This window comes from Rhinatrema bivittatum, chromosome 8 (genome assembly GCF_901001135.1).
Source record: "Rhinatrema bivittatum chromosome 8, aRhiBiv1.1, whole genome shotgun sequence".
Classification (NCBI taxonomy): domain Eukaryota; kingdom Metazoa; phylum Chordata; class Amphibia; order Gymnophiona; family Rhinatrematidae; genus Rhinatrema; species Rhinatrema bivittatum.
In genome coordinates, this window is record NC_042622.1 from 15,884,474 (window position 1) to 15,909,562 (window position 25,089).

At 47.6% G+C, this 25,089-nt stretch overlaps 1 protein-coding gene across 2 annotated transcripts; it reads left to right on the plus strand.

Annotated features, from left to right (window-relative positions):
* The first annotated feature begins 348 nt into the window (after positions 1–348).
* On the plus strand, positions 349–15,060 carry LOC115097151. Of its 2 annotated transcripts, XM_029612702.1 has the most exons (3): positions 369–566; positions 10,240–12,607; positions 12,727–15,060. In XM_029612702.1, exons 2-3 carry the CDS (start codon positions 11,926–11,928, stop codon positions 13,404–13,406), a joined length of 1,362 nt encoding a protein of 453 aa, XP_029468562.1. In that variant the 5' UTR covers positions 369–566; positions 10,240–11,925; the 3' UTR covers positions 13,407–15,060. The 2 variants fall into 2 exon arrangements, with proteins under 2 accessions (XP_029468560.1, XP_029468562.1); XM_029612700.1 differs by lacking the exon at positions 12,727–15,060 and having other exon boundaries at positions 349–566; positions 10,240–12,605.
* Positions 15,061–25,089: the final 10,029 nt, after the last annotated feature.

The window sequence follows — 25,089 nt, forward strand, 5'->3', positions numbered from 1 at the left end:
GCAAAAAATGACTGTGCTGCCTCCCCCTCCCCCTTCCCTCCTGATTCATTCAGTGCCTGTCCCGGGCCCATCAAATAAAAGCCCAGCTCCGTCCTGCAATCTGTATTTTTTTAAACTGACACACCCCCTCCCACCCCAGAACCCATGGATAAGGAAGGGTATGAGGTACCTTAGGAGGCCCGCCTCTTGAGGCATGGGCCGTATAACTGGGCAGACGTGCGGCAGGTAAGAGGGAGGGGGGAGGGGGCACAGCTTAGGTGCGGAGAGGGGCGGACAATAGGATTAGGGGCCAGTTCAAACCTGGGCATGAGCCAATGAGACAAAGAAGGCGGCGTCTCTGAGCTCAGGTACTTAGAGGTAGGGCGGGGTGAGGGGAGCACATTTGCAGCCGGGAATCGAGAGCAACAGGCTGATCTCAGCACGGCTGTGCTGTAACAGGCTGACCTCAGCACGGCTGTGCTACAACAGTTTTGCTTTTACTTTCACTTTGCCTCCAGCACGGCTGTGCTGTAAGAGGAGCAGATCAGCTAAAGGAGCAGGAACGATTTCTTTGATTACATCATTGGGTAAAGTACATAGATTTTGTGGCTTATAGGCAAAATGTTGAGAATATTAATGGTAATTGTGTGTTGCTAAGGTCTGGAAGGTATGCTCACCCCCCCCCCCCCCCTTTTGCATTGAACTGGCTCTGCATTACCAGTACTTTATTTAATGAAAAGGCTTTGAATGCATGGCTGTTTCTGCCTGGAATGTTATTTTATTTAAGGAAATGCCTTAGCACATGGCTGGTTATATATATTTTAACTAATATATATTTAGTGAAATGCCATGGGCTCTCGGCCACACTTTACCTGTTATTATATATATATATTTTATGAATTCATGGCTGGCTTCCAGCACAATGCTTGCTCCGCATGTTGCTGTATTTATTGAAAGGGCAGCGAGTGCAGGGCTGGTTATCTTTCACTTGTAGCCTCTTAGAAACGCCATTGAAGGGGTCTGCACATGGTGAATGCATAGGTGGTTATGTAACCGTCTCTTTTTAGTCAGTAAGGAGGTCCAGACAACTGATCCGTAAAGATAGACTTTTATTGCCAGCAAGATGCAGCTAAGACAAAGGCTCAGTACAACTGCATGCCCCTCCCCTTCAGGAGCAGACTCTTATGCACTTTACAGTTCTTATCTTTTACACATGCGTTCTAAGCATTGCTGAGCAAGCATATTCCGGCTGAAGGGGCTACTGACCCCCTCCCTAGACACCCTGGAACTTTCGTGAAACTTCTCCCATGTTCTGCAGGAGAGGCTGCTGGGACTTGCAGTTCTGGAAAGGAATTCGCGAGTCTGCAGTAATACAGCCCTTTACATAATACATCCATTGTTCTATTCTAGGTTACAGCAGTGAAAGCTTATCAGAGAATAAGAACAGCGAAGCCAAAAAAAATGAAAATGTGCAATGTGCTGACAGAGAGTTTCTCAATGTCCTAATTACAGCTGTATTGCAGACTGTAAGTAAACCCGTCATGAAGCAGGGAATTCTGGTACATGAAGTCCTTTGTCAGGTTGAAGCTTTCAGACTCCTTCATTCCCCCCTTTGATACTTATCATTCTCTATGAAAAGTATCACACCATCACAACGCAACTGTGGAGCTGAAAGAAACAGAAACAAGAAAAATTAGCAATTTGAGTTCTCAGGGGGCCCTAATTTCCCAAACAGTCCGATGGTTTCTTCACGGGTTTGAGACGGATGGGCCCTAATGGCTCCACCCCCCTTTGTAGCCCGAACTTGTCATGTATGGGAAGATGGCCCAGGATAAAACATGAGGATGGTTAAACAGGTTCTATAGGCTCAGAGGAATACATGTACAGTGACATGAGCTGTATTGCGTTCAGCAATGTCCTCCATCATCCGACGAAGGCGATTTAAGCAAGAAAGGAATAATTCAGGGTCCTAAAAGACAAAACAGAATTAAACTGGCTGGGATAACAAACAAGCTCTTAAATCCACCGATCATGGAAAACCAACCACGGAATCCATTGGTCCAGTCCCAAGCACTATTCCATTGCTGGACAGGGATGTGTGCCATCTTGACCATGCGATCAGTGATGTCTTGGATAACCTTGTTTTGGTCATCTACCTGTAAACAACAATTGGAGAGGTTAAATGTTCCACAAACCCTCCTTCCTGGGCCAGAAGGTAATCTAAAACCAATCTATTCTGGTACACTGCAGTCATAATTTTGGTATTTTGTTTTGCCCAGAGTTTAAGAGCGAAAGCAGTCGTTGGTGATGAGCTCCAGGACTGCCTGAAGCCTGATGATTCGATGCAATTAATACTGCTTGGAAGGGTTCCCGAGTTGCCCCTTTTTGCTGCTTCATCTGCTCTCTGATTTCCTTGACAATAGGGTTTGATTTCCTGGTGTGTGCTTTTCAATGCATTACAGCCACCTTGCGAGGTAGCCAAACTGCGTCTAGTAATTCACGTACTTCTGATGCATTGTTCAATTGTTTTCCCTCTATAAGGCATATTTAGAGTCTGTATAGATATTTACAGTTTTTCCTTCTGCCAACTGCAGAGCTCTTGTGAGCGCAATTAGTTCAGCTTTTTGCGCTGATGTCCCTGGGGGTAAGGGTTCGGCTTCAACAATGTCATCCTCGGAGACTACAGCATACCCAGCGACCCTGATTCCATTTATAACCTGGCTGCTTCCATCAGTGAATAAAGTCCATGCTCCTTGCCAGGGTTGGTTGCGTAAATCAGGTCGACTGGAATGTACTGTAGCCATAACTTCTTCACAATTATGGGTGACTGGATTGGGAGCTGCCAGTGGCTTTCCAGAGGCTCCGACTATAGAGATGTTCCTTGCAGTGGGCGTGGTTCTAGCAGTTGCCATAACTGATCGCTGCGCTCCAGTGTCCAGCAATCCTGTAAATGTCGTGGTTCCCACTTTGATTTCCACCAAAGGATCAAGGGGAAGATTCTCCTTATCTAGTCATGCTTCATTTTCTTCGCCGGATGTTTCACCCACGGTCATCTGCCATTCAGCTTCCTTTGGTTTGGACGGAGTGCATCCTTCCTGCTTCGTTTGCAGGAACTCCGGACACTCAGACTTTCAGTGTCCTTCTTTTCTACAAAATGTACATTGATTAATTCCTAACGTCATTCTTCCGCCTCCAAACGGTCCTCCTCTACTCGGTCTTCCTCTAGATGGCCCTCTAAAGGGCGATCTGCCTCTTCCTCCATGTCCAGGGTATCCTTGATAGTGCCTGGACAAATTCCCAAAATTAGTCTCTTCCAGAGCTGTGGCTAGCAAACTAACACTTTCTCTTAACTTTCGACCACTTTCCTTTTTGTCCTTCTTTTCTCCGTCCGGTTCTCGGTGTACATAGACCTTATCTGCCATTGCTTTTAGTTGGCTGATAATCATTCCCTCGAATCCTTCTGCTTTCTGTAATTTCCGGCGAATGTCCGGACAGGATTGTCCGACAAAGTTCATCACTAAGATGAGGTGATTCTTGGAATCTTCTGGATCAAATGGACTGTATCGTCGGTAGGCGTCCATCAACCGCTCCAGAAAATCTCCGGGGGACTCATCCTTTTTCTGTATCACATCCTGGATCTTCCCCATGTTTACGACTTTCTTTTTTCCCTTCTTCAATGCTTCAAGAAATGCTTTTTGATAAGCAGCAATACGCTCGCGCCCTACTGAGGTCTGGTAATTCCAGGCTGGATCTACACGTGGGGCGAACTCCCTTACTGCCTCTTCGGGATCACCATCTGCCCCAGTTCCCTGCCGAGCTGACTCTTCTAGATTCAATTGTATTTGTCCAAACGTTAGCTTAACAGCTTCGGGTATCAGTAAGCATGCAGCAGCAATGCTTCGAAGGCAACCAGGCCATCCTTTTGCAACATTGTCCATTCCTTTTGACAGATATGCAACAGGTCGTTCCCATGATCCTAAACTTTGAGTCAATACCCCGATGGCCATGCCTTTTTTCTCGTCGACGAATAGATGGAATGGTTTCATCACATCTGGCAATCCTAAAGCAGGTGGTTCAATTAAGGCTTCTTTTAGTCGACGTAAGCTTGCCAGCTCGTTTCCTTCCCACTGGAAGGGTTGAGATTCTGCTTCTTTACCCCGCAGCTTGTCGTATAGGGGTTGGGCAATAACTGCATAGTTAGCAATCCACAGCCTACAGTATCCTGCAGCTCCAAGGAACGCCCGGAGCTCTTTCTTGCAAGTGGGTACAGGTTGATCTCTTATAGAACTGGTGCGAGAAATCCCCAGACATCGGGTTCCTCCACGTATTTGGAAGCCTAAATACTCTACTTCCAATTCACAGATTTGCGCTTTCTTTTTACTTGCACGATACCCTTTTGAGTACAACGTCTTTAGCAGCTGAAGAGTGGATACCGCACATTCGAGGTACGTCTCTCGAAACAACAGAAGGTCATCCACGTATTGTATGACTGGCCCATACTTTACTTGATACATCTTTAAATCTTTTGCCAGTTGCTCACCGAACAGCGTAGGTGAGTGCCTATACCCTTGAGGCAACCTAGTCCATGTGTACTGCTGCTTTACTCCAGTATCTGCATTTTCCCATGTGAAAGCAAAAATCTTTTGACATTCCTCCGCCACCGGGACGGAGAAGAAGGCATCTTTGAGATCAATGACACTGTACCACTTTGATGCAGGAGAGACTTGGGCAAGGATTGAATATGGATTTGGTACTAGGGCTACTAGATCTTCTACTTGACTATTCACTTTTCTTAAGTCTTGTACTGGTCGATAGTCATTAGATCCAGGCTTCTTTACGGGCAACAAAGGGGTGTTCCAAGCAGATCGGATTCGCCGAAGAATGCCCAAATCATACAGTCTTTGCAGATGTATCTGGATTCCTTGCCTGGCCATATATGGAATGGGGTATTGAGGTTGATTAATCACCTGTGCATTCTGTTTCATCTCTATCCATATGGGGGTAGCGTCGATAGCTATTCCTCCCGGGTTCTGTTCGGACCATACTTGGGGTACACTATCCATCAGTTGTCTTCGTTTTTGTTGAGGGGGGTGTTGTTTTCATATCGATGTTCGATGGTTCGTTCGACTATGGGAAGATGTAGTCTCCATTCTTCTTGGAGGGGACAGATGAGTATCAATGGATGGTCCCCGAAGGAGGCTTTAACTTCCCCTGTTGGTTGAACTCTCAATGTGGTCTGAGGCTTACACAGCAGGTTCCATCCGATAAGGGATACCATGGTCCCGCCTACTTGTATAGTTCATTCTTTCTGCAGAGGGGCAGTGAGTACCTGACCTGAGGCACCCACTATAGAAACAGTCTCTTTCGTCGGGGGGGCCGATTGGTGCAGTCATGACAGATCGTTGGCCTCTGAGTCCAACAGGCCCCTGATTTTTGTTGTTACCTCGTGGATCTCCACCAGAGGGTCAGTGGGGATTCTTCCCTCCCGGTCTCTTCAGGCTGTATGCTCCTTGTCGCCTCCCCCGCCATCTGCCAGTGGGGGTTGTCCGATCTCCTTCCTCCTCGGCCCCTTTGTCTCGGTGCAGGTCCATTTTTGTCGTTAGTATTCACTGCAGGGCTCCCGTATTTCTTTTGCCATTCTTCACAGTCTCTCTTCCAATGGCCTTCATTTTTGCAGTACGCACACTGATTCTTTTCCAAAGGGGGTCTTGTTCCCCCTCCTCTTCGCGGTCTGCCATTGTCTTGGCTCCTTCCCGTCCGAGTGTCCTCGAGAGCGGCGGCTAACAGTCACTTTCTCCTTCATATGTCTACTTGCTTCTCTCTTTTCTCTTCCACTTCTCTATTTCCACATACCTGGTCTGCTATAGCTTTTAACTGGCTGAGGCTCATGCCCTCAAAGCCTTCGGCCTTCTGCAGGTTCTTTCGGATGTCAGGTCTATTATTAAGTTCCTGGTTGCAGGGACGGGCCCTTTTCTTCTCTTCCTGATCCCTGTTCCCATACATCTCAAAATACGATGAAAAGATCCAGTCCATCTGGAAATTGAATAGGTGACCTGCGCCTGGAGGCAAATCAATTCTGACGAGGCTGAGAAGCTGCAAAACATTGCTTCCTTCATACTTGTAAGTTTGGCATTGGGTTAATTCAATAAAGTCAACCTGGACCTGCAGGCAAGGATCCAGGGGGGGCGCTTTAGGTGTGCAGGAGTGATGATCAAACCCTTGGAAGCCTTGTATCAATTACATTGCAAACACTAAGAACATATGGTAATAGCCAGAGCCCAGCCCCCACCAGTGGTCAAAGAACATAATTGCAATATATATATATATATATATGTGTGGGGGGGGGGGGGCTACTACTTTATCATTTGGGCCGACTCATATTTGCTCTTGTTCCTAATCTTGCATAGTGGCCCCTTCTCTTGCCCACAACTTCCAATAATCCTTATCTTGCGCCTGCCACTGAATCAAAATTTTTAATATTAAGTCTTTGTTTTCTCCGGTTTTTTTTTTTTTTTTTTTACAAACGGCATCCTGTAATTCCACAGTCAGCGCTGCACATGCTTGGCTGTCTTATCTTGCCAGTTCCTTAAAACAGGGAGTAGCTCTGCATATTTAACTACTGCTAGCCAAAGAAGCAACAAGAAAAACTTTAACAAAGAACCCATTCTTAATCATTTCTCTAAATTTCCCAGAGACAGCTTCAAAATAAACTGCGTCAGCAAAAGAGAGTTCATACTTTATCATGCGTTCCAATGTAACTTTTAAATAACAGATAATATATAGGAGACAAGTAAGAACAATAATTAACATGGTATTAGAGAATAGAAAGATAAGCATAGGGAGGACACTGGGATAGAAGATATGAGAAAACTAAAACTTCTGATTAGCAATGCCAGCACTGAAACGCACAGCCATATTGAATGCCTACGCACTACGTACTGACACGCAGTGGGACGCACCACCATTCCACTTTGTACTGTAACAATTAATTTGCTGCTATAAAATGTCTTAAAAATAGCCTGCATCATAAGGCACTAAATGATTTGTAAGGGACCCTTGGTTCTGGTATTTCTTTGCAAGTAGCAATCCTTTGTCAGATTACAGACAGTTTTAGCAAGGACCTTGGAGAATAAATTTAATCAGCAGAAACTCTGAGCTACAAAAACTTCAACTTCTGTGAAACAGCCACAATTCTATCTTTATTCACATACGCACACCATCAACTAACTTTCAATAATGTTCTGTTAAAACAAACAAACAATTTTTCTCTCTCTTTGTCTTCATTACCCAGGCTAGCCCAATGTCCTTTTTTTTTTTTTTCTTTCTCTTCTCTCTCTGGCTCGATCCCCTCCTCTCTCCTGTAATTATCTCTGCCGTTAACCCTTAACTGCCATCAAGTTCTAAACTTCAACACCAGTAAATGCATTCTTCAGCAATCAAATCAGTATTTTAACTTAACACTGTACATTAATTTGTTGTATAGTAGTCTTGTGCAGCATCTGTAAACCAAAATCTCTTCTTATTAGGGTTTAAAACAATTAAAAATCCCTGGTACATGTGCTTGCAATTCACAGATAGCAGTTACATACATTACAATCCTTAATTATGCTGTTCAGCACACATATACAGATAAATAATTCACAATCACTTTTAATAAGTTTTCCTTAAGTAAAAATAGTCTGCATCACCAGAGTAGATCAAAAGAAATAATGCATTTGATCACAAAAAGAAATTTGTCTAACCGATCTACCACAGTAGAATTTTTTTTTTTTTTTTTTTTTTTTTTACAGGTACCTTACAGACAGACAGACACTGGGGACTTCCGGTTCCCCATTTTGCGTACTTGAGTTACCATTAGAGGGCGGCTCCCTCTACTAGCTTCTTTGCCCACGACGGAGGATTTTCAATAACTGCAATCCAAGCGGTTATGTACGGTATATCCTCAGGGCAACCCGGATTCCCTTCTTGTATAACTATATTCTGGACCCTTGTGGCCGTTTGGAAATCGAAAGTTCCTACCGGAGGCCAATTTACACACAAACTGGGCCACCTATGGGTACATTGTTGAATCATTCCGGGTTTAGTACATTTATGTCTATCGAACACTTCCCTATAGTGTTCCGTCATGATTTTTAATGGAGTAGAACCGCCCCCTCCCATTAGGATAGAGTCACAGACAAAGGAGGGAAGGGAAGACGGATAGGTAAGGGGTCCGTATCCGTCAGACACAAAAGGGTCACTTTCACACAACAAGAAACCTATTCCCACTATCGTATGCGTTACTTCTTTTTCCTCTTTTTATGCGCGTGGCTTTCGGAATGCAATTCCTACCAAACCACCGCTTGGGGTGTGATCAAAGCCCCCTCGGTCCCCTCACGGATGGACCGGTTATTTGCTACTCTTTTAGCTATTCTTCACTTTTCCCATCATTCCCATAATACTCGCCTGCAGGGTTCTTCCGATCGTCACGAAAGCCTTCTTCCCAGATCACCAGCCCAAAGGTCTCAGAGGATCTCCGTGGAATGACCCCCTCAGATACCTGATCACTGAACTCAGCGGTGGCCACTCACCAGGCAAGTCTGGGGGATCGCTCCGCCACAAAATCCCCTGGACCAACTGGGGGGCTAAAATAGCGTCCCCGGTACCTCCTGGCTGAGGCTCGCCAAATGTAACCGTCTCTTTTTAGTCAGTAAGGAGGTCCAGACAACTGATCCGTAAAGATAGACTTTTATTGCCAGCAAGATGCAGCTAAGACAAAGGCTCAGTACAACTGCATGCCCCTCCCCTTCAGGAGCAGACTCTTATGCACTTTACAGTTCTTATCTTTTACACATGCGTTCTAAGCATTGCTGAGCAAGCATATTCCGGCTGAAGGGGCTACTGACCCCCTCCCTAGACACCCTGGAACTTTCGTGAAACTTCTCCCATGTTCTGCAGGAGAGGCTGCTGGGACTTGCAGTTCTGGAAAGGAATTCGCGAGTCTGCAGTAATACAGCCCTTTACATAATACATCCATTGTTCTATTCTAGGTTACAGCAGTGAAAGCTTATCAGAGAATAAGAACAGCGAAGCCAAAAAAAATGAAAATGTGCAATGTGCTGACAGAGAGTTTCTCAATGTCCTAATTACAGCTGTATTGCAGACTGTAAGTAAACCCGTCATGAAGCAGGGAATTCTGGTACATGAAGTCCTTTGTCAGGTTGAAGCTTTCAGACTCCTTCAGTTAGAGCACATGGCTGGCAGTAGCAGGCTTGGTAGCTCAGTGGTTAGAGCACTGATCTTGTAGGCTTACTTTACTTTAAAATCGATGTTTTCTATGTATTGCTTTACCCCTCGCTCTCTAAATTGCTAGGAAGTGGGCAGGCTTCATGTCTACCATGCTACCTCAACATCTTGTGGATGTGCTTTGTTATACCTAAGTAATCTGACAATTAAAAAGTAGCCAGCATTCCGTAGTTGGGAATTCTGATGATATGTCTGTGGGACAGCGGTATGGCATTTGAGTGCTCAGCCAGGTTAACAGGATGGTTTTATATTAATCCTAAAGGTGATATTTAGCATTCGGTTACCATTTAAAGGGACAGCTGTCCCATGTGCACGTTTATACTGAATTATAAGGGGTACAGGACCCTCAGCTTGATAGATATGATTTAGGCTGCGCTATGCAGCTCTATTCAAAGTAAATTAAATTATTAATGAAAGGTTGGATTACATCTTAGCATGGTATTGTGGTTCTCATGGGAAGGGCTTGCCAGCAGAGGTCAGCACATGGCAGCGGCCATTTTGGGAGTTTAGCACATGGCAGCGGCCATTTTGGGAGTTTAGCACATGGCAGCGGCCATTTTGGAGGTCAGCACATGGCAGCGGCCATTTTGGAGGTCAGCACATGGACTTTCAGGATTTTCTTTCTTTTTTTTTTTTTTTTTTTTTTTTTTTTTTTCTTTCCTTTTTCCCCCCCGGCCCCCCCCCCCCCCCCCATGCGCTGGCACTCCCGCCTCCCCCCAGAGTCCGGCCGCCCCTCGCCCCCCCCTCCACCTTCCTCAGCTGCCCCCACCCCCATCCTGTTCCCGTCCAGCCCCCCCAAACTTGCCGGGCCCAAACGTGCGCCCAGCCCCAGCCCCCCCCCCCCCCCCCCCGGCTCCTTGCACCCCTCCCCCACCCCCCCCTTAGCAGGTGTGCGCACACCCACATTTGGCTACCTATTCATATGCCCCCCCCCCAAAACTGTGCGAGATCTAACCATTTAATATGTCTACACAGCATGGCTACCACTCAGTTTGCTATGGCTTTTGCCCCGTCCGCACTTATGCCGGACCAGGCTCAGGCTCTAGCCAAGCGAGCACGTCGGAAGCCAAGCAAATTGCAGGAAAACTTTGCGGCAACGCCAGAAGTCGAAAAACGTAAGACCAAGACACAGAGGAATAAGAAGAGGAAATCCGCAAGCACACGACAACCGCGTAGCATCAGCCATTTGGGCTGCTATGTGCCGGAGCAGCCCCCTCCACGGGGCATGACCCCTGCAGCACCGACCCCTGCAGCACTGCCACGAGAGAACTTCGGCAATGTTACCGAACGACAGCTGCGTCAGCTCATGGACCAAACCTGGTCAGCGGCTGCTATCCATGGCACGGACAGGGTGAAGGCAATGCTGGATGCCTTAACGCATACCACTAGCCCATCCCCTGGCTCAGTGCCCATCGGTCCACAGCACGGTGCAGCGGGCAGCTCCAACAGTTCAGCAGGCAACACCCAGCCACCAGCATGTCAACAGACAGCTCATGGACAACACGGGCAACCGCAAGAAGGACAGAACTGTGAGTACCCTGATTTAAACCGGGGCCAGGGTAATGTGCAGGTACCCCCAACACAGCCCAGTTACCCACCACCAAGGAATGGCAGCGAAGTGTGGCTGGGGCCACAAAGCGCTCCTACTGACAATTTCGCTGCTATGAAAGCTATTTTCGATAACTGGCATGGGCAGGGTAATGCTAACACTAGCCCAACACAGGAAACAGGGCAGTCAGGACGACCCATGGGGGATATTTTACTTGTGACACCAACCCCAGCCCCAGCTACAGCTGTTGGAACACCAACCACAGCTACAGCGGTTGGAACAACGGTGGGTCAGCTGGGGACCAATGGGCACAATACCACTGGTAGCTCAGCCACGAATGGCAATAACGCTGCACAATACACATGTACAGTGGGCTCACTAACCGCGCATGTGTCAGAGGCGTTAAAAGAGAAAATATGGCGCAGCGAATATGTAGATATATTCGAGCTGCTCAGGAAAGAAGGGGAGGGTTCCGATCCCAAATGCCACGAAGCGTGCAAACTCTCAGCTAGGGAGAAACCCTGCATCGCTAAAACGCTAGCTAATTGGTCAGCAGGATTCAGAATTCTGTCATCCATCATAGGTCAAAAATTTCCTGAAAAATGTTGCTCCTTAATTGCTTACCAGGACGTCATTTGTGGTGCTTATCGCACGTATGGCGGTACGGCTTGGTTGGAGTATGGTGCAGGAGGTTGTCCCTGGCTTCGCTGGCAATGCATACCAGCCGAGTACATGGTTAACTCCTCGCCAACATACTTTTACGGGAAGATTTCCATTTCGGCAAGGTCAGCCCTTTCGTCAAGGGCAAAGGTGGGGGCAAGCCACTAGATTTAGGGGTGGGGGGACTCCCATCTGTAGGCTGTTCAACTCTGGTTTTTGCAGATTCGCTGCTGCCTGCAAATTCAGACACGCCTGCATGGGATGCGGTGCAGGCCACCCTCAAACAAAATGCTCAAGGGGAGGAACCATCCCCCACACAGAGCAACAATAAATTCATTAGAGCACCTACCCCCATTAAGATACATAGCTTGCAGGTCTGTTTAAAGGGTTATCAGCCCAAGGAGGCCAGATGGCTATACGAAGGGTTTTCCCAAGGTTTTCATATACCTTTCATGGGGCCAGAAACCGCCACAGAGGCTAAGAATCTCTTATCTGCGAGGAATAATGAAGAGGTCATTGCACTAAAGATCAAAAAAGAAAGCGACATGGGTAGGTTGGAAGGCCCATTCAAGGACAAACCTCTACCTCATTTTAGGATTTCCCCTCTGGGGGTGGTTCACAAAAAAGAGCCAGGGGAATTCCGAATGATTCACCATTTATCCTTCCCAGAGGGTGGGTCAGTGAATGATTACTTGGACCCCGAAGCATGCTCGGTTGCCTACGCCTCATTTGACCAGGCATTAGACATGGTGAGGCATTGGGGGCAAGGGGCATGGTTGGCAAAAGCCGACATTGAATCAGCCTTCCGCTTGCTTCCAATACATCCAAGCTGCTTCCATCTGTTGGGGTTTCAATTCCAAGGTAAATATTACTTCGATAAATGCCTCCCGATGGGCTGCTCTATATCTTGCGCCTACTTTGAGAGGTTTAGCACATTTGTGCAATGGGCTGTAGAGCAGGACATCGGGAAAGGGAAAATCATATACTATTTGGATGATTTTCTGTTTACCGGCCATAGGGACACACAGGCCTGTGCGCAAGCCCTCGAAGCATTCACCCGGAAAACTGACGAATTAGGCATTCCGCTAGCTAAGCACAAATCAGAAGGACCGTCACAAAAATTGTCATTTCTCGGTATCAAAATTGATACTCTGCAAATGGTCACACGCCTACCGCCCGCAAAAATAGCAGCGTTACGGGCCAACATATCTACTACCGAACAATCACGCTAAAACAAATGCAGTCACTCATTGGTCACCTCAATTTCGCTTGCAAGATCATGCCCATGGGTCGCCCCTTCATGAGAAGATTGTCCCAAGCCACAGCAGGTATTCGCAGGAGCCATCATTTCATTAGAATCACCAAGGAGCTCAGGGAGGACCTCATAGTATGGAAGACATTCCTAGGGGAATATAATGGGCGGACAGTTTGGAGGGACCCGATCATGACCAATAGGGAGCTGCAGCTCTACACCGACGCAGCGGGGAGCGCTGGATTCGGGGCCTATCTGGCTGGGAAATGGTGCGCGGAACGATGGCCAGTACAGTGGGAAGCCATGGGTTTACTCAGAGACATCACTTTTCTCGAATTGTTCCCCATTGTTGCAACAATACACATGTGGAAAGCATGTTTCCACAACAGAAGAGTGGTTTTTTGGTCAGACAACATGGCGGTTGTACAGGCGAAAAATTCTCTCACCGCTCACTCCCCTAGGGTCATTAGGCTATTGCGGGATTTAGTACTGCTCTGCCTGCGCATTAACCTGGTCTTTAAGGCTAAGTACGTTCCGGGGGAAGCTAACGGCATCGCTGATGCATTGTCTCGTTGTCAGTGGTCTCGTTTCAGATTCCTGGCCCCGGAAGCAGAGCATCACCCTTATCACGTCCCTCCGCGGATTTGGGAATTAGGGTGCCCGGAATCGCCTCCATATTGAGATCGGCTCTGGCAGAGTACGGGGAGAGCATATGCACGCGGCGGGAGCCTGTTCCAAAAATTTTGCCAATCAAATAACACGCAAGTTCAAGGGACAATGACAGAGAGAAATGTAATGACAGAGAGAAATGTAACAGAGTTCTTGCTCTACCTCAAGAACTCGGGAGCATCAAGAGCACAGGCAGGGCAACATGTAGCTGCTATTGTTTTCGTCTCCAAACTATGGGGGATAGGCTCAATTAGCAACTCCTTTCTCATAAAAAAGATATTAGAGGGTTGGCGGAGACAAGAACCAGTTAGAAGGGACGCCAGAAAGCCTATCACACCAATGCTGCTACAAGCACTGGTAAAGGAGCTCCCCAGCCTAGTTTGGGACAATTATGAGGTAAAGCTATGGACCGTGGCTTTTTCACTAATGTTCTTTGGTGCATTTAGAAACAGCGAGCTTATCCCGAGGGCAAAGGTGACCACCAGGGCATCGGATGGGGGTCTCCTGATAGAAAACATAAGGCTGTTTAATGAGACAGTACAGATCTTTCTCAGGCGAGCAAAAACTGATCAACGGGCAGTAGGTCGCTGGATTACATTATACCCTGCTCATACGGGGGTGATATGCCCCGTAAGGGCTACAACAGAATACCTCAAAGTACGCCCGCTGGGGGGAGGGCCCTTTCTAAAACACAAAGATGGCAACGCGCTATCGCGTTACCAGTTTATCAGTATGCTACGCAAAGGCTTGGAAAAGATAGGGGAAGACGCGGGAGCTTATCACACACATTCATTCCGAATAGGCGCAGCATCCTTCGCCAGCAGCGGTTTAAGCGAAGATCAAATTAAGGCGCTAGGGCGGTGGAAATCCGGTAAATTCAAAACATACATACGACCCAATAACCAGACACCCCAATGAACAGTCTCACTGAGAAACATAAAAAGCATATATTTACCGTCCTGTTGCACATAACCGTTTTATTTTGTCCATCATAGACTCGCCAGCGGGGAGCGCGAAAGTGATATGGGGCACTCGTACATTTATTGGGCGCACATTAGAACCAAGAGAAAGACCTCCAGCGAGCAGATGGGCATACCTCGTAGCAAGGCCAGCTTATTCTGGCTCGGCAAACGAGGGATGAGGGGTCCAACTAATGCCTTGCATCCTCCAATACGCCAGGCAACTACCACAGCCTGATATCATCTGTCAATTGGGCGGTAACGATTTGGTCGCAGTCAAAAACATTGACTTAATAATCACGATCAAGAAGGACTTGACTGCAATTAAGGCTATATGGCCAGCCGTGGTATTGGTATGGTCCCACATTATCCCCCGATTGGTATGGAGGGACGCGAGGTCGCATAAATCCATCGCAAAAGCAGGCGCAAATTGAATAAAGAAGTGGGGACGTGGTTGAGAGCTATAGGGGGATATGTCATCAAGCATGATGATATTTCACCATCATGTCAAGGCATGTATAGGCCAGATGGGGTCCACTTATCAGACGTTGGGGTAGATATCTTTATCCTCGCTCTGCAAACGGCCACAGCAGCTTTAATTAATTAGTGGGGGTAGGAAACAAATAAGGTTTTACTGTTTCCTACTTTGGCGGGTGCCCTCACCGGAGCATAAGGGGATGTATCACTGCATAGAGGGGAAGTTTTTGGTGTTGGGGGAGGGGGAAGGGGAGGAGCACAGCACCAAGGACTTTGCATAGGGGGAAAGCGGGGGCATGGATATAACTAAGCATGGCAAAGACCGAGATAATGGCCGGTCTGGGGGTGGCCCAATGAAGGCCTGGCATAAGCAATAACCGCGGCCCGCAAGGCCAGCATGGCGGAGACCGAGATAATGGCCGGTCTGGGGGTGGCCCAATGAAGGCCTGGCATAAGCAATAACCGCGGCCCGCAAGGCCAGGGGTGGGAGGAGGCGGCAGAATACTGCACGGAGCGGCAGTAGCCACGGAGGCGTTCACGGAGCGGGATGCCAGTGGCGGGTGTTCCCCCTTCACGGAGCGGAAGGCGGGATTGGCATTCACGGAGCGGGGTGCCAATGGTATACCACCTTCACGGAGCGGAAGGATGGAGGGCTGCCGTCTCCAAAAAAGCATTGGGGTGGGAAGAACAAGCAAGGTACCGGTGAGGGCGTGGCATTTAGCTAATGCCAATTGCGTTTTAAGCTGCTGCAATATAAAGTAATAAGGTTATAATGTTAAATGCTGGCTGTGGCCGTTTCATCCACTTAATAAAAGTTATCTTGGTTTACCTAATCTGTTGTTGCGTGGTCAAGGGTGGGAGGGGCGGGTGTCCGTGAGCTACGGCGTGCCAGAGTTAAGGAGGCCCGCCTCTTGAGGCATGGGCCGTATAACTGGGCAGACGTGCGGCAGGTAAGAGGGAGGGGGGAGGGGGCACAGCTTAGGTGCGGAGAGGGGCGGACAATAGGATTAGGGGCCAGTTCAAACCTGGGCATGAGCCAATGAGACAAAGAAGGCGGCGTCTCTGAGCTCAGGTACTTAGAGGTAGGGCGGGGTGAGGGGAGCACATTTGCAGCCGGGAATCGAGAGCAACCCTCCCACCACCCCACAGCGCAAGGGGATACTGGGATTGGGGGGATAAGTTGTCACAGCCATAACAAAAGGAACAGGCGGGTGCCCTCACCGGAGCATAAGGGGATGTATCACTGCATAGAGGGGAAGTTTTTGGTGTTGGGGGAGGGGGAAGGGGAGGAGCACAGCACCAAGGACTTTGCATAGGGGGAAAGCGGGGGCATGGATATAACTAAGCATGGCAAAGACCGAGATAATGGCCGGTCTGGGGGTGGCCCAATGAAGGCCTGGCATAAGCAATAACCGCGGCCCGCAAGGCCAGCATGGCGGAGACCGAGATAATGGCCGGTCTGGGGGTGGCCCAATGAAGGCCTGGCATAAGCAATAACCGCGGCCCGCAAGGCCAGGGGTGGGAGGAGGCGGCAGAATACTGCACGGAGCGGCAGTAGCCACGGAGGCGTTCACGGAGCGGGATGCCAGTGGCGGGTGTTCCCCCTTCACGGAGCGGAAGGCGGGATTGGCATTCACGGAGCGGGGTGCCAATGGTATACCACCTTCACGGAGCGGAAGGATGGAGGGCTGCCGTCTCCAAAAAAGCATTGGGGTGGGAAGAACAAGCAAGGTACCGGTGAGGGCGTGGCATTTAGCTAATGCCAATTGCGTTTTAAGCTGCTGCAATATAAAGTAATAAGGTTATAATGTTAAATGCTGGCTGTGGCCGTTTCATCCACTTAATAAAAGTTATCTTGGTTTACCTAATCTGTTGTTGCGTGGTCAAGGGTGGGAGGGGCGGGTGTCCGTGAGCTACGGCGTGCCAGAGTTAAGGCAAACCTTACAGCCTTGCACACACCCCCACATCCTTTACAGACACACAATTAAATGATGCATTTATAATCAATTTTACATGAAAAAGAGCATTCAAGAGCACAGTCTGCTGAGGCACAAATATCACTTACAAGATGCAGATTATATTTACATGCACTGCTGTGGTGCCAACCAGAAAACCCTGCAAAAAAGACACTTGGAGCTCCTATGGAATTAGACTTTTTATAATGTGTATTGGGTGTGAGCTTAGCCCTCAGAAAGCCACAAATAAACAGAATTACCATTATAATATTGTAAACCTCTCAGACAAAAACATCCCTAACAACCTTATATATGAAAAGACAACAGTGCACATATTATACCAGGCCCTAGAACACCAATAAAACTCTGATTAGGAAACCAGGCTGCTATAGATCCCTACACAGAAATTACATGCCAAGAAAATACCTCACCTCAGTCACATATGCAGAGCACAAACAGACCCTCACCAAATACAGAATAAAGAGATCAGAAGTATAAACGGAAATGTGCTGAGAACTGAACTGCAACCCACAACAAGCAGAGCAACAATGGAAAAACAGAAATATTACCATTCTTCATGAAACAAATAATAAAATCAAGAAATATAAAACATTAATCATAATAGTAAAATTATATTCATAAAAAATTTCAAACAGTTAATGAATAGAATATGCAACATTTCCCATGATTAATAAAAAATCCAATAACTAAAAAATGTTCTATCCCCCCCCCCAAAAAAATAAATATTTCAAAAGAGCAGAATTATCAAATTATACTCAATAATTAAAACTAATAAGGATTTTAAAAATCTCCTGCTCTCCATACCTGGGATCTAATTTCCAGTCACCCTGAGATCGTCGTGGATTGGGGGAGGTAGGGATGCCCAAATTTCATCTCTCTCTCACACACGCCCTCTCTCTAACATACACAGGCTCCCTGTCCCTCACAGGCACATTATGTGTGTGTGGGTGCCTGTGAGAGTCTATATGTGACACATGGGCTCTCACAGGCAGACAACATACACACAGGCAGGGCCAGCGGAAGCACTAGGCAGACTACGCCTGGGCTAGGGCGCCAGCCGTTATGGGATGCGAGCCGTGTGGGGCCGCGAGCAGATTCGGCAATCTCCACTTCTCTTTGCCACTGTGGCACCACATGGCTCGCGGCCCCTAATGGGGGTAGTGGCGCGACCGGTGAGGGGAGGTGACGTGACTGAGTGGGGGCAGCGTGACGGAAGGGCGGGGGGGGGGGGGGGGGGCAGGCAGAAGGTGCCTAGGGCCCTGTACACAGGCTCTCACACAGACACATTCACAGGCACTCTGGTAAGCCAAATCACGGTAGATAATTATCTTTTTGGTGTGCAAGTTTCAGTTGGAGAATGGATGTTTAAGAGAGATGTCTCCACTTTTATTTATAAGCGCACCAGGCAAAGTGCCAGAAGGTCACACTTGCTTATTTGTTTCATTCAGGTATTCTAGAAGTAAATACAATCTCGTGACCAGTGTTCCTTCAAAGGTGGACAAGGCACTGCGGTCACCTGTCCAAGCGCTCGGCATGCTCCAGCCACCTCACAGAGGCTCGAGTGAGCCTAGGGTGTCCAGCATGGTTCAAATGGCTAAAAGGACACCCAGCAGTCGGACAGATGTTGGCAGCCCCCTGCACAGGCAGTCAGGAACATTGCTCATGACTCCTTAAGATTCAAAATCCTTCGCTTGCAAGCTTACAGGGGCAAATGACAAGATTTAGCCGAGGTCTTGTAACACACTGTCACAGTAGGTGTCGGCAGAAACAAGAGCGCTGGACTCATCCGGGCAGTCCCGCTCTCCCCGTCCGCACTGTAGGGCACCTGCTCCGGCTGGCAGTCAGGGAGCGTGACCGTTTGGCGAAGGCGTCCCTGCTGATCCAGGACGCTTTTTTTTCTCGCCTTCCTCGTCTGTACCTCGCCGTCCTGGATGGGTGAGCAATATTCGTATTCGCCGCTTCGTTGGCACCCCCTCCCCCGTTTCGCAGTGATCTAAACAGCTACCATCACCGCCGGCCTTCTGTACCTATTCTGACCCTTGCACCGCAAAGCGTGAGGCATTTTGTGACGAGGGGGCCGGAGCTGGGAGGGGAAAAGTATTCCGATCGTACAGAACTCGGGGCTCATTTTGCTTCCAAAGCAAAGTCTCTTTGAAATGGCTTCTGGCCCAGGGGTGACTTTGTCTGTTTAAATGCGCGCTGTGCATTAGCACACAGCGAAAGAAATGATGCACAAGTACATTTTTCTATTACTCAGGTGACAGCCCCTCGGGTAATACATGTGTCGGTAACGTGTAACCTTGAGACGTGTGAACGCCGGGAGGGATGCTTTCAACGCGAGCCCTTCTGCGGGTCCTTCATCATATTTCTCGTGCTATTGTCAGAGGAGACGATTCATTACTAGCGTTCCCGACGGTGAGCGCAGCCGCCAGCTCCTGCCTCTCTTCCGAGTTCCTTCTTCTAACCTGGGCACTATTTATTGATTTATTTATCTGCGGCTGCCTTGGTTTTGCAGGCACAAACCAATTCCATAGAGGACCCTCCCCCTCCCCCAATTAATTCTGCCGTAACCGATGAGAAAAAAAAAAAGCGAGCCTGGGGGGTGCTCTGTAGTGACTGGCAATCTCGTATTGCTCTGGAAGGCGCAGCGTTCATCAGGACCCCACAGGCTGAGCTTCCGGGTTTTACTCCCAGTCCAGGCCTTGCCCTTCCACTGAACTTCAGGTATTCGACTGGAAATGCAGGTTTGGCACTGGAGGAGCCGAAACCACAACAACAACTGCAACCACACCGGGGATGCTTGAGAGAAAATCTCTTTATTGTTTTGTTCGTTGGGGGACTGGAATCACTTAGACCGTCCCTTTCCTGCTCTCTCCGTAGCTGGATTCCCTCGCAGGCTGTGCTACTTTTCAGTCGACGCACATAAGACTCCCAGCCTGAACCCTTCTGCTTGCAGATCTCCTAATCACTGATCGGTCCGAGTTCTGCTTGGATATAGGGAGGGTTGCAGATTGCAGCTCAAGGTTTAAGACAACCCACAATAGGCCCGTTAAGCAGCGTCCTCGCTGTCGTCTTTATTTATTTATTTATTTAAAAGTATTTATATACCGCTTTTTAAAATAAAATTTTGTCAAAACGGTTTACAACAAGTTAAAATAAAGTGAAAATAAAATATAACTAAAATAAACATAAAATACATAAATTTAGCTAAGTAGCTAGATAATTGCTAGCTAAAAAAGAAATTATTAACTAAAAAATAATAATAATGGTACCATGCCATGGGTAATCAGAATAGGGAAGGTAAAAGGGATGAAGGGGGGGGGGGGGGTGGAAAATTATCGGATTAAAATATCCTAAGAAGAAAGCAGATGGGATGATTGGGTGGAAAGTTGAGGTAATATGTGTCTGATGGGTGAAATTTGAGGAGATGAGAACTTCATTTTTGATCGGGGAGATGCTTAGTGGGGGTGTTAAATGCTTGTTGAAAAAAGAATGTTTTTAAAGCTTTTTTGAAGTGATAAGGATTTGATATTAAACGGAGAGGGTTGGGTAAAGAGTTCCAGAGAGATGGTCCCGCTACTGAGAAAGCTCTTTTCCTGGTGATGTCTAATCTGGCCTGTCGTGGTGATGGAATGTCTAAGAGATTTTGAGTAAGTGATCTTAAGTGTCGGGTGGGTCTGTAAATGCGGAGTAAGGTGCAAAGCCAGGTGGAGGAAGAGTTATAAATTAAGCTGTGAATGATTGAGAGTACTTTGTATTTTATCCCTTGCATGCCACAATTTCTTTTGAAACACAACTCACACAAAAGCAACACAAAATTAAAAAAAAAAAAAAAAATACTCCAGAGAGAGAGAGAGGACAGATCGCTTGATATGTATTAGATGTGCTGCCCAATCCTTCACAAGTATTAAATATTTAACATAATCGCAGCACAGGTGACAGGAAAATGTCTGCATTGTTTAATTACACTTAATTAAACATAAGGAGAGTCCTACTACTAATTCAGCTCTGGTTTTAAGGCCGATTGCCAGATCTCTTCCTGATCCCTGAGACACCTTTGCCTTGCTGGGAAAGTGCACGCTTCCTTTCATTAGTTGGGGAAAGCCAGTTTCACAAGGGTTTTGCAAGCCATGGTCTGTGGTTCTCCAAAGCCATAAGGGATAGGGAATTTATATTGTCTGATTGAGGACAAATTGAAAGACTTAATAGAGCTGGTCATTCTGACTTAAATGAACATTCAACCCTTTTATAGAGCCTCAAACACATTTTAAAATAAGGTGTTGCACTGCGTGTGTGTATGTGTGTGTGTGTGTGTGTGTGTATACATATATATACCATACTCACATACGGGCCGATACAGTAAAGTTCACAGGAGAGCGGGCGAATGCCTGCTCTCCCGGCGCGCGCACAGGCCACTCTCCTGTGCGTGCGATTCTGTATGCAAATTAGCGCCTCCTTTTGGACCGGAGCGGCGGCTGTCAGCGGGTTTGACAGCCGCCGCTCAATTTTGCCGGCGTCTTTCTCGAGCCCGCTGACAGCCCAGGGGTTCGGAAACCGGATGCCGGCAAAATTGAGCGTCCGGTTTTCGACCTGCGAGCCACGGGCCGACTTCAAATTTTTTTTTTTTTTTTTTACTTTTGGTAACTTTCGGGATCTCCGACTTAATATCGTCATGATATTAAGTCGGAGGGTGCACAGAAAAGCAGTTTTTACTCCTTTTCTGTGCACTTTCCCCGTACCGAAAGAAATTAGCGCCTATCTTTGGGTAGGCGCTAATTTCTAAAAGTAAAATGTGCGGCTTGGCTGCACATTTTGCTTTGTGGATCGCGCGGGAATACCTAATAGTGCCCGCAACATGCATTTGCATGTTGCGGGCACTATTAGGTTCGGTGGGGGGGGGGGGTTGGACACACGTTTTCGGCCCCTTACTGAATAAGGGGTAACCCTAGCGTGTCGAAAACGCGCATCCAATGGAAGGTTAACAGTGCGTTCCGCCGGAGCGCACTGTACTGTATCGGCCTGAGAGTAACATAGCAAATGATGGCAGATAAAGTGCAACGTGGTCCATCCAGCCGGTCCAGTGCTGTTCCCTGTTGTAAAGGCCTCTCAGTGTGGGCTACCTCTGCATTTTCTCTCTAGGGTGATATGAGATCACATGGAAAACAGTTTATCTGAGACTAAATTTTGTTTAGATCTGAGGGGGGAGAGGGCTGAGGATGGGAGGAATCCCTAGGTAATCCCTCGGCCAGGTAAGGGCCAGCTCCAGTTGATCTGGCAGCTCGGTGGGGGAATGAGGGGGGGGGGGGGGGGAGGCTGGGTAGAAGATTAGCGATTGATTCTGGTCTAATTTAATGGTAAGAAAGGGCCTTCTTTCATGAAGTGAAGATTTCAGCATAAAGTTATTCTGTTTCTTGGTGCATAGTTTACAGTGCAGCGTTCATGCAATCAGAAGAGATTTAGGCTGCATTGCATCGACCAGGTGGAGCCACAGATGGGGACTGGGGGGTATGAAGGGTATGGGGGCTGGGGCTGGCGCAGGAGGGGACAGAGGAGCGGCCAGGGGGGGCAGGGGAAAGGAAAGGTGGGATTTAAATGTTATTGATGCATTTAATTTTTTGGCGGTGGGGGTTGGAGGTCAGTTTGGAGTGCGCACTATTGAAAAATGGAGCACGCTAAGAGCAAAAGAAACAGAATTAAACCTTTAAAATGTTAAAATAAAACAAATCCCCCCCCCCCCACCCCCACATCAACGAAAGCTGAACAAATGAAGCGAACCTGCCAACCCTTGTCCCAGGGCAATGCCACTCCCTTCTCCTGCTGACGCCGCCGGTCCTGGCACAGCTTTCCCTCTTGTCTTATCACATCGATTGGCAACCTTCGGCTCATCCAGCTGATCACCAGGGCCTCTTTCCTGGTTTAATCCATGCCTGCTTGATAAATGACTAATGAGCATTTGCATCTCGTAAGCATGATTTCACTCTTTGTTTTCTTGTTTTGTTTTGAGTAGCAGCTTCCAAACCCTTGACCCCACCCCTCCTCGGCTTTCTCTCCGTCCCCTCCCACTTACAGGTTTGTACATTCTCCCCCTCATCCACTATTTCATTAACATCTATTTCTGTACTATGAGGTTTTTGCTGAATAATATTGTTTGCAAAGAAGCTCAACCTACTTATTTCTGCTTATATCTAAAACCTTGCCACATAAGCCCCAGGCAAAGGTCTGTTTACAATTCACTTTGGCTTTGCAAGCAGTAGAAAGTAGAAGTGTCAGAGACACCGCTAGGTGTGCGTGGCCTTTCAATACAACACAACACAATAGTGGCATTTGCAGGAATGAATCATTTTGTGAGAAGCTTTTGTCACATCTTGAAGAGCAAAATTATGCCTTGGACCCATCTTTAAGTGTGGCTGAGTATATCTGCTTCACGCTGAAAAAGAATGGGATCAAGTCTGTTATAGGAAGCTTAACTTTGCAATGATACATAATGGCAGCACTTTCTCTAGCTGTTTAAATTGTGGGGTTTTTTTTTTTCCTTTTTACCTACAGTACATTCCATGCCAGCTGGCACTGGGGTTAAACCAAAGGGAGCAGGCACATTGCAGAACTCAAGAGATGTGGATGAACCCGACTAATAATTATTGTGAGTGGACGTGGAAGCAGAGTGCCTTTGGTTGTGTGAGTACTTTACATAAATCTGTCTGTCTGTACCTGAATATATAATATAATATGAAGAACTGAGCTCACAGGAGCTGCCTCGTTCGAGCGGTATTTTTGGAGTGTCCCATTCCAGGTGTCCCTAGGGAGGAATTAGAAAAGAATTGTGTATTCATTTACCTTAGGTCGGCACTGGCTTTAACGCTGAGGTGCTTGGGCATTGCCTGGAGAGGGATTCTGCTGCCTGGATGCAGAGGTTCTGCAGAATTTTCAAAACAACAGACACATCTAATGAGAAAAGGGCCAGGTCCTGGCGGGGTAATTATTTTTATTTTAAAGCATACAGCAGCGCACTTTAAGCAGTCATTTCAAAGTTGCTGTGGAGGATTTTGTGACATGCAGTGGTATATCACCACAGTAGCGCCATTAAGTAAAATGGTGTTACTACGTTATCTGCTGCTATACATCACAGAATATCACTTCACACGTTTTCAATTACCTCGCACTGCCACTGTATCTGGCCAAGCTGCTCACACAAAGCACAATTCTTTCTCTTAGCAGGAAACGGTTTGGCTTGGGCTCCCAGTCTACTGGGAGACATTTTCTTCCTTTCATGCTCTCTATTACTGCACTTCAGTGTGTGTGTGTGTGTGTTGGTGTGTGTCTGTGTTGGTGTGTGTGCATGCGTGTGTGTGCCTGTGTGTGTGTCTGGAGATGAGATTTAATACCAGCCACAAAAATAATTTTAGGTAGAAAAGCACTCGCCCACCCCCGTTCACACCTTTTCCTGGATCTCCTGCATCAGGGATGGTACAACAAGTAAATAAAATCTTTACAGTTTATATCGTTTCGCAGCAGCCCTGTGCGTGTGCAAGGACCCTTCCCAACCCCTGCACATTAGCATCGTCATTTGCTTTCAGCAGAAGATTGAATTGCAAAGCAACCAATCAGAGGGCAGCGGTGGCTCAGGGTCACCCGTCCCTGCTTTTGCTTATTGAGAAGCAGGAAAAAGAAGGGAAACCGGGCATTTTGGGACCTTGTTTATCTGCAATGCCATTCCATACAAGGCCCAGGAACTACCGCAGAAGGACGAAGAAGAAACGGTACATCCAGAGGGATGAATGAGTCATAATAATAAAGACTCCCGCGCACGCCCAGCACGGCAGTCAACAGTTTAGCATCATTCGCTCCAATTATTTAATTCTATTTTCGGGCCCTGCACTATCTCCTGCTGCTTAAAGTTTGCAGCTCAATTGGAATAGGGTTATGGTCATCCTCCTCCCCCAACTCATCCAGCCGAGCCATTGCAGCGACCGTGCTCGACTGGGGACCGTGCGCCAGTTCTCCCTCCAGAACCCTGCAGTGGCAGCTCCTATGTCTGGTCACTAGGCGTCGCTGTTGCGGAACGACTGGGACTCTGCGGCATCCCCTGTCGAGGAGACCAGAGCCAGGAATTGAACCCAGGCAGAGCTCTGCCACTGACTTGGTCCTGGACCAGTCTTTTGTGCTAAAGTGGCAGTGTGGTTCATATAAACCTTCAAAATAAAATAGAAAATGTCCAAAGGTGCTAACCAATTCAGGGCTAACTTTGTGTCATTTCACGAGACTCCAAGGAAGGACAGTGCCATT

Excerpts from the sequence above, each read along its gene's own strand:
- LOC115097151 (XM_029612700.1), top strand. The coding sequence starts at position 10,241 with ATGGCTACCACTCAGTTTGCTATGGCTTTTGCCCCGTCCGCACTTATG.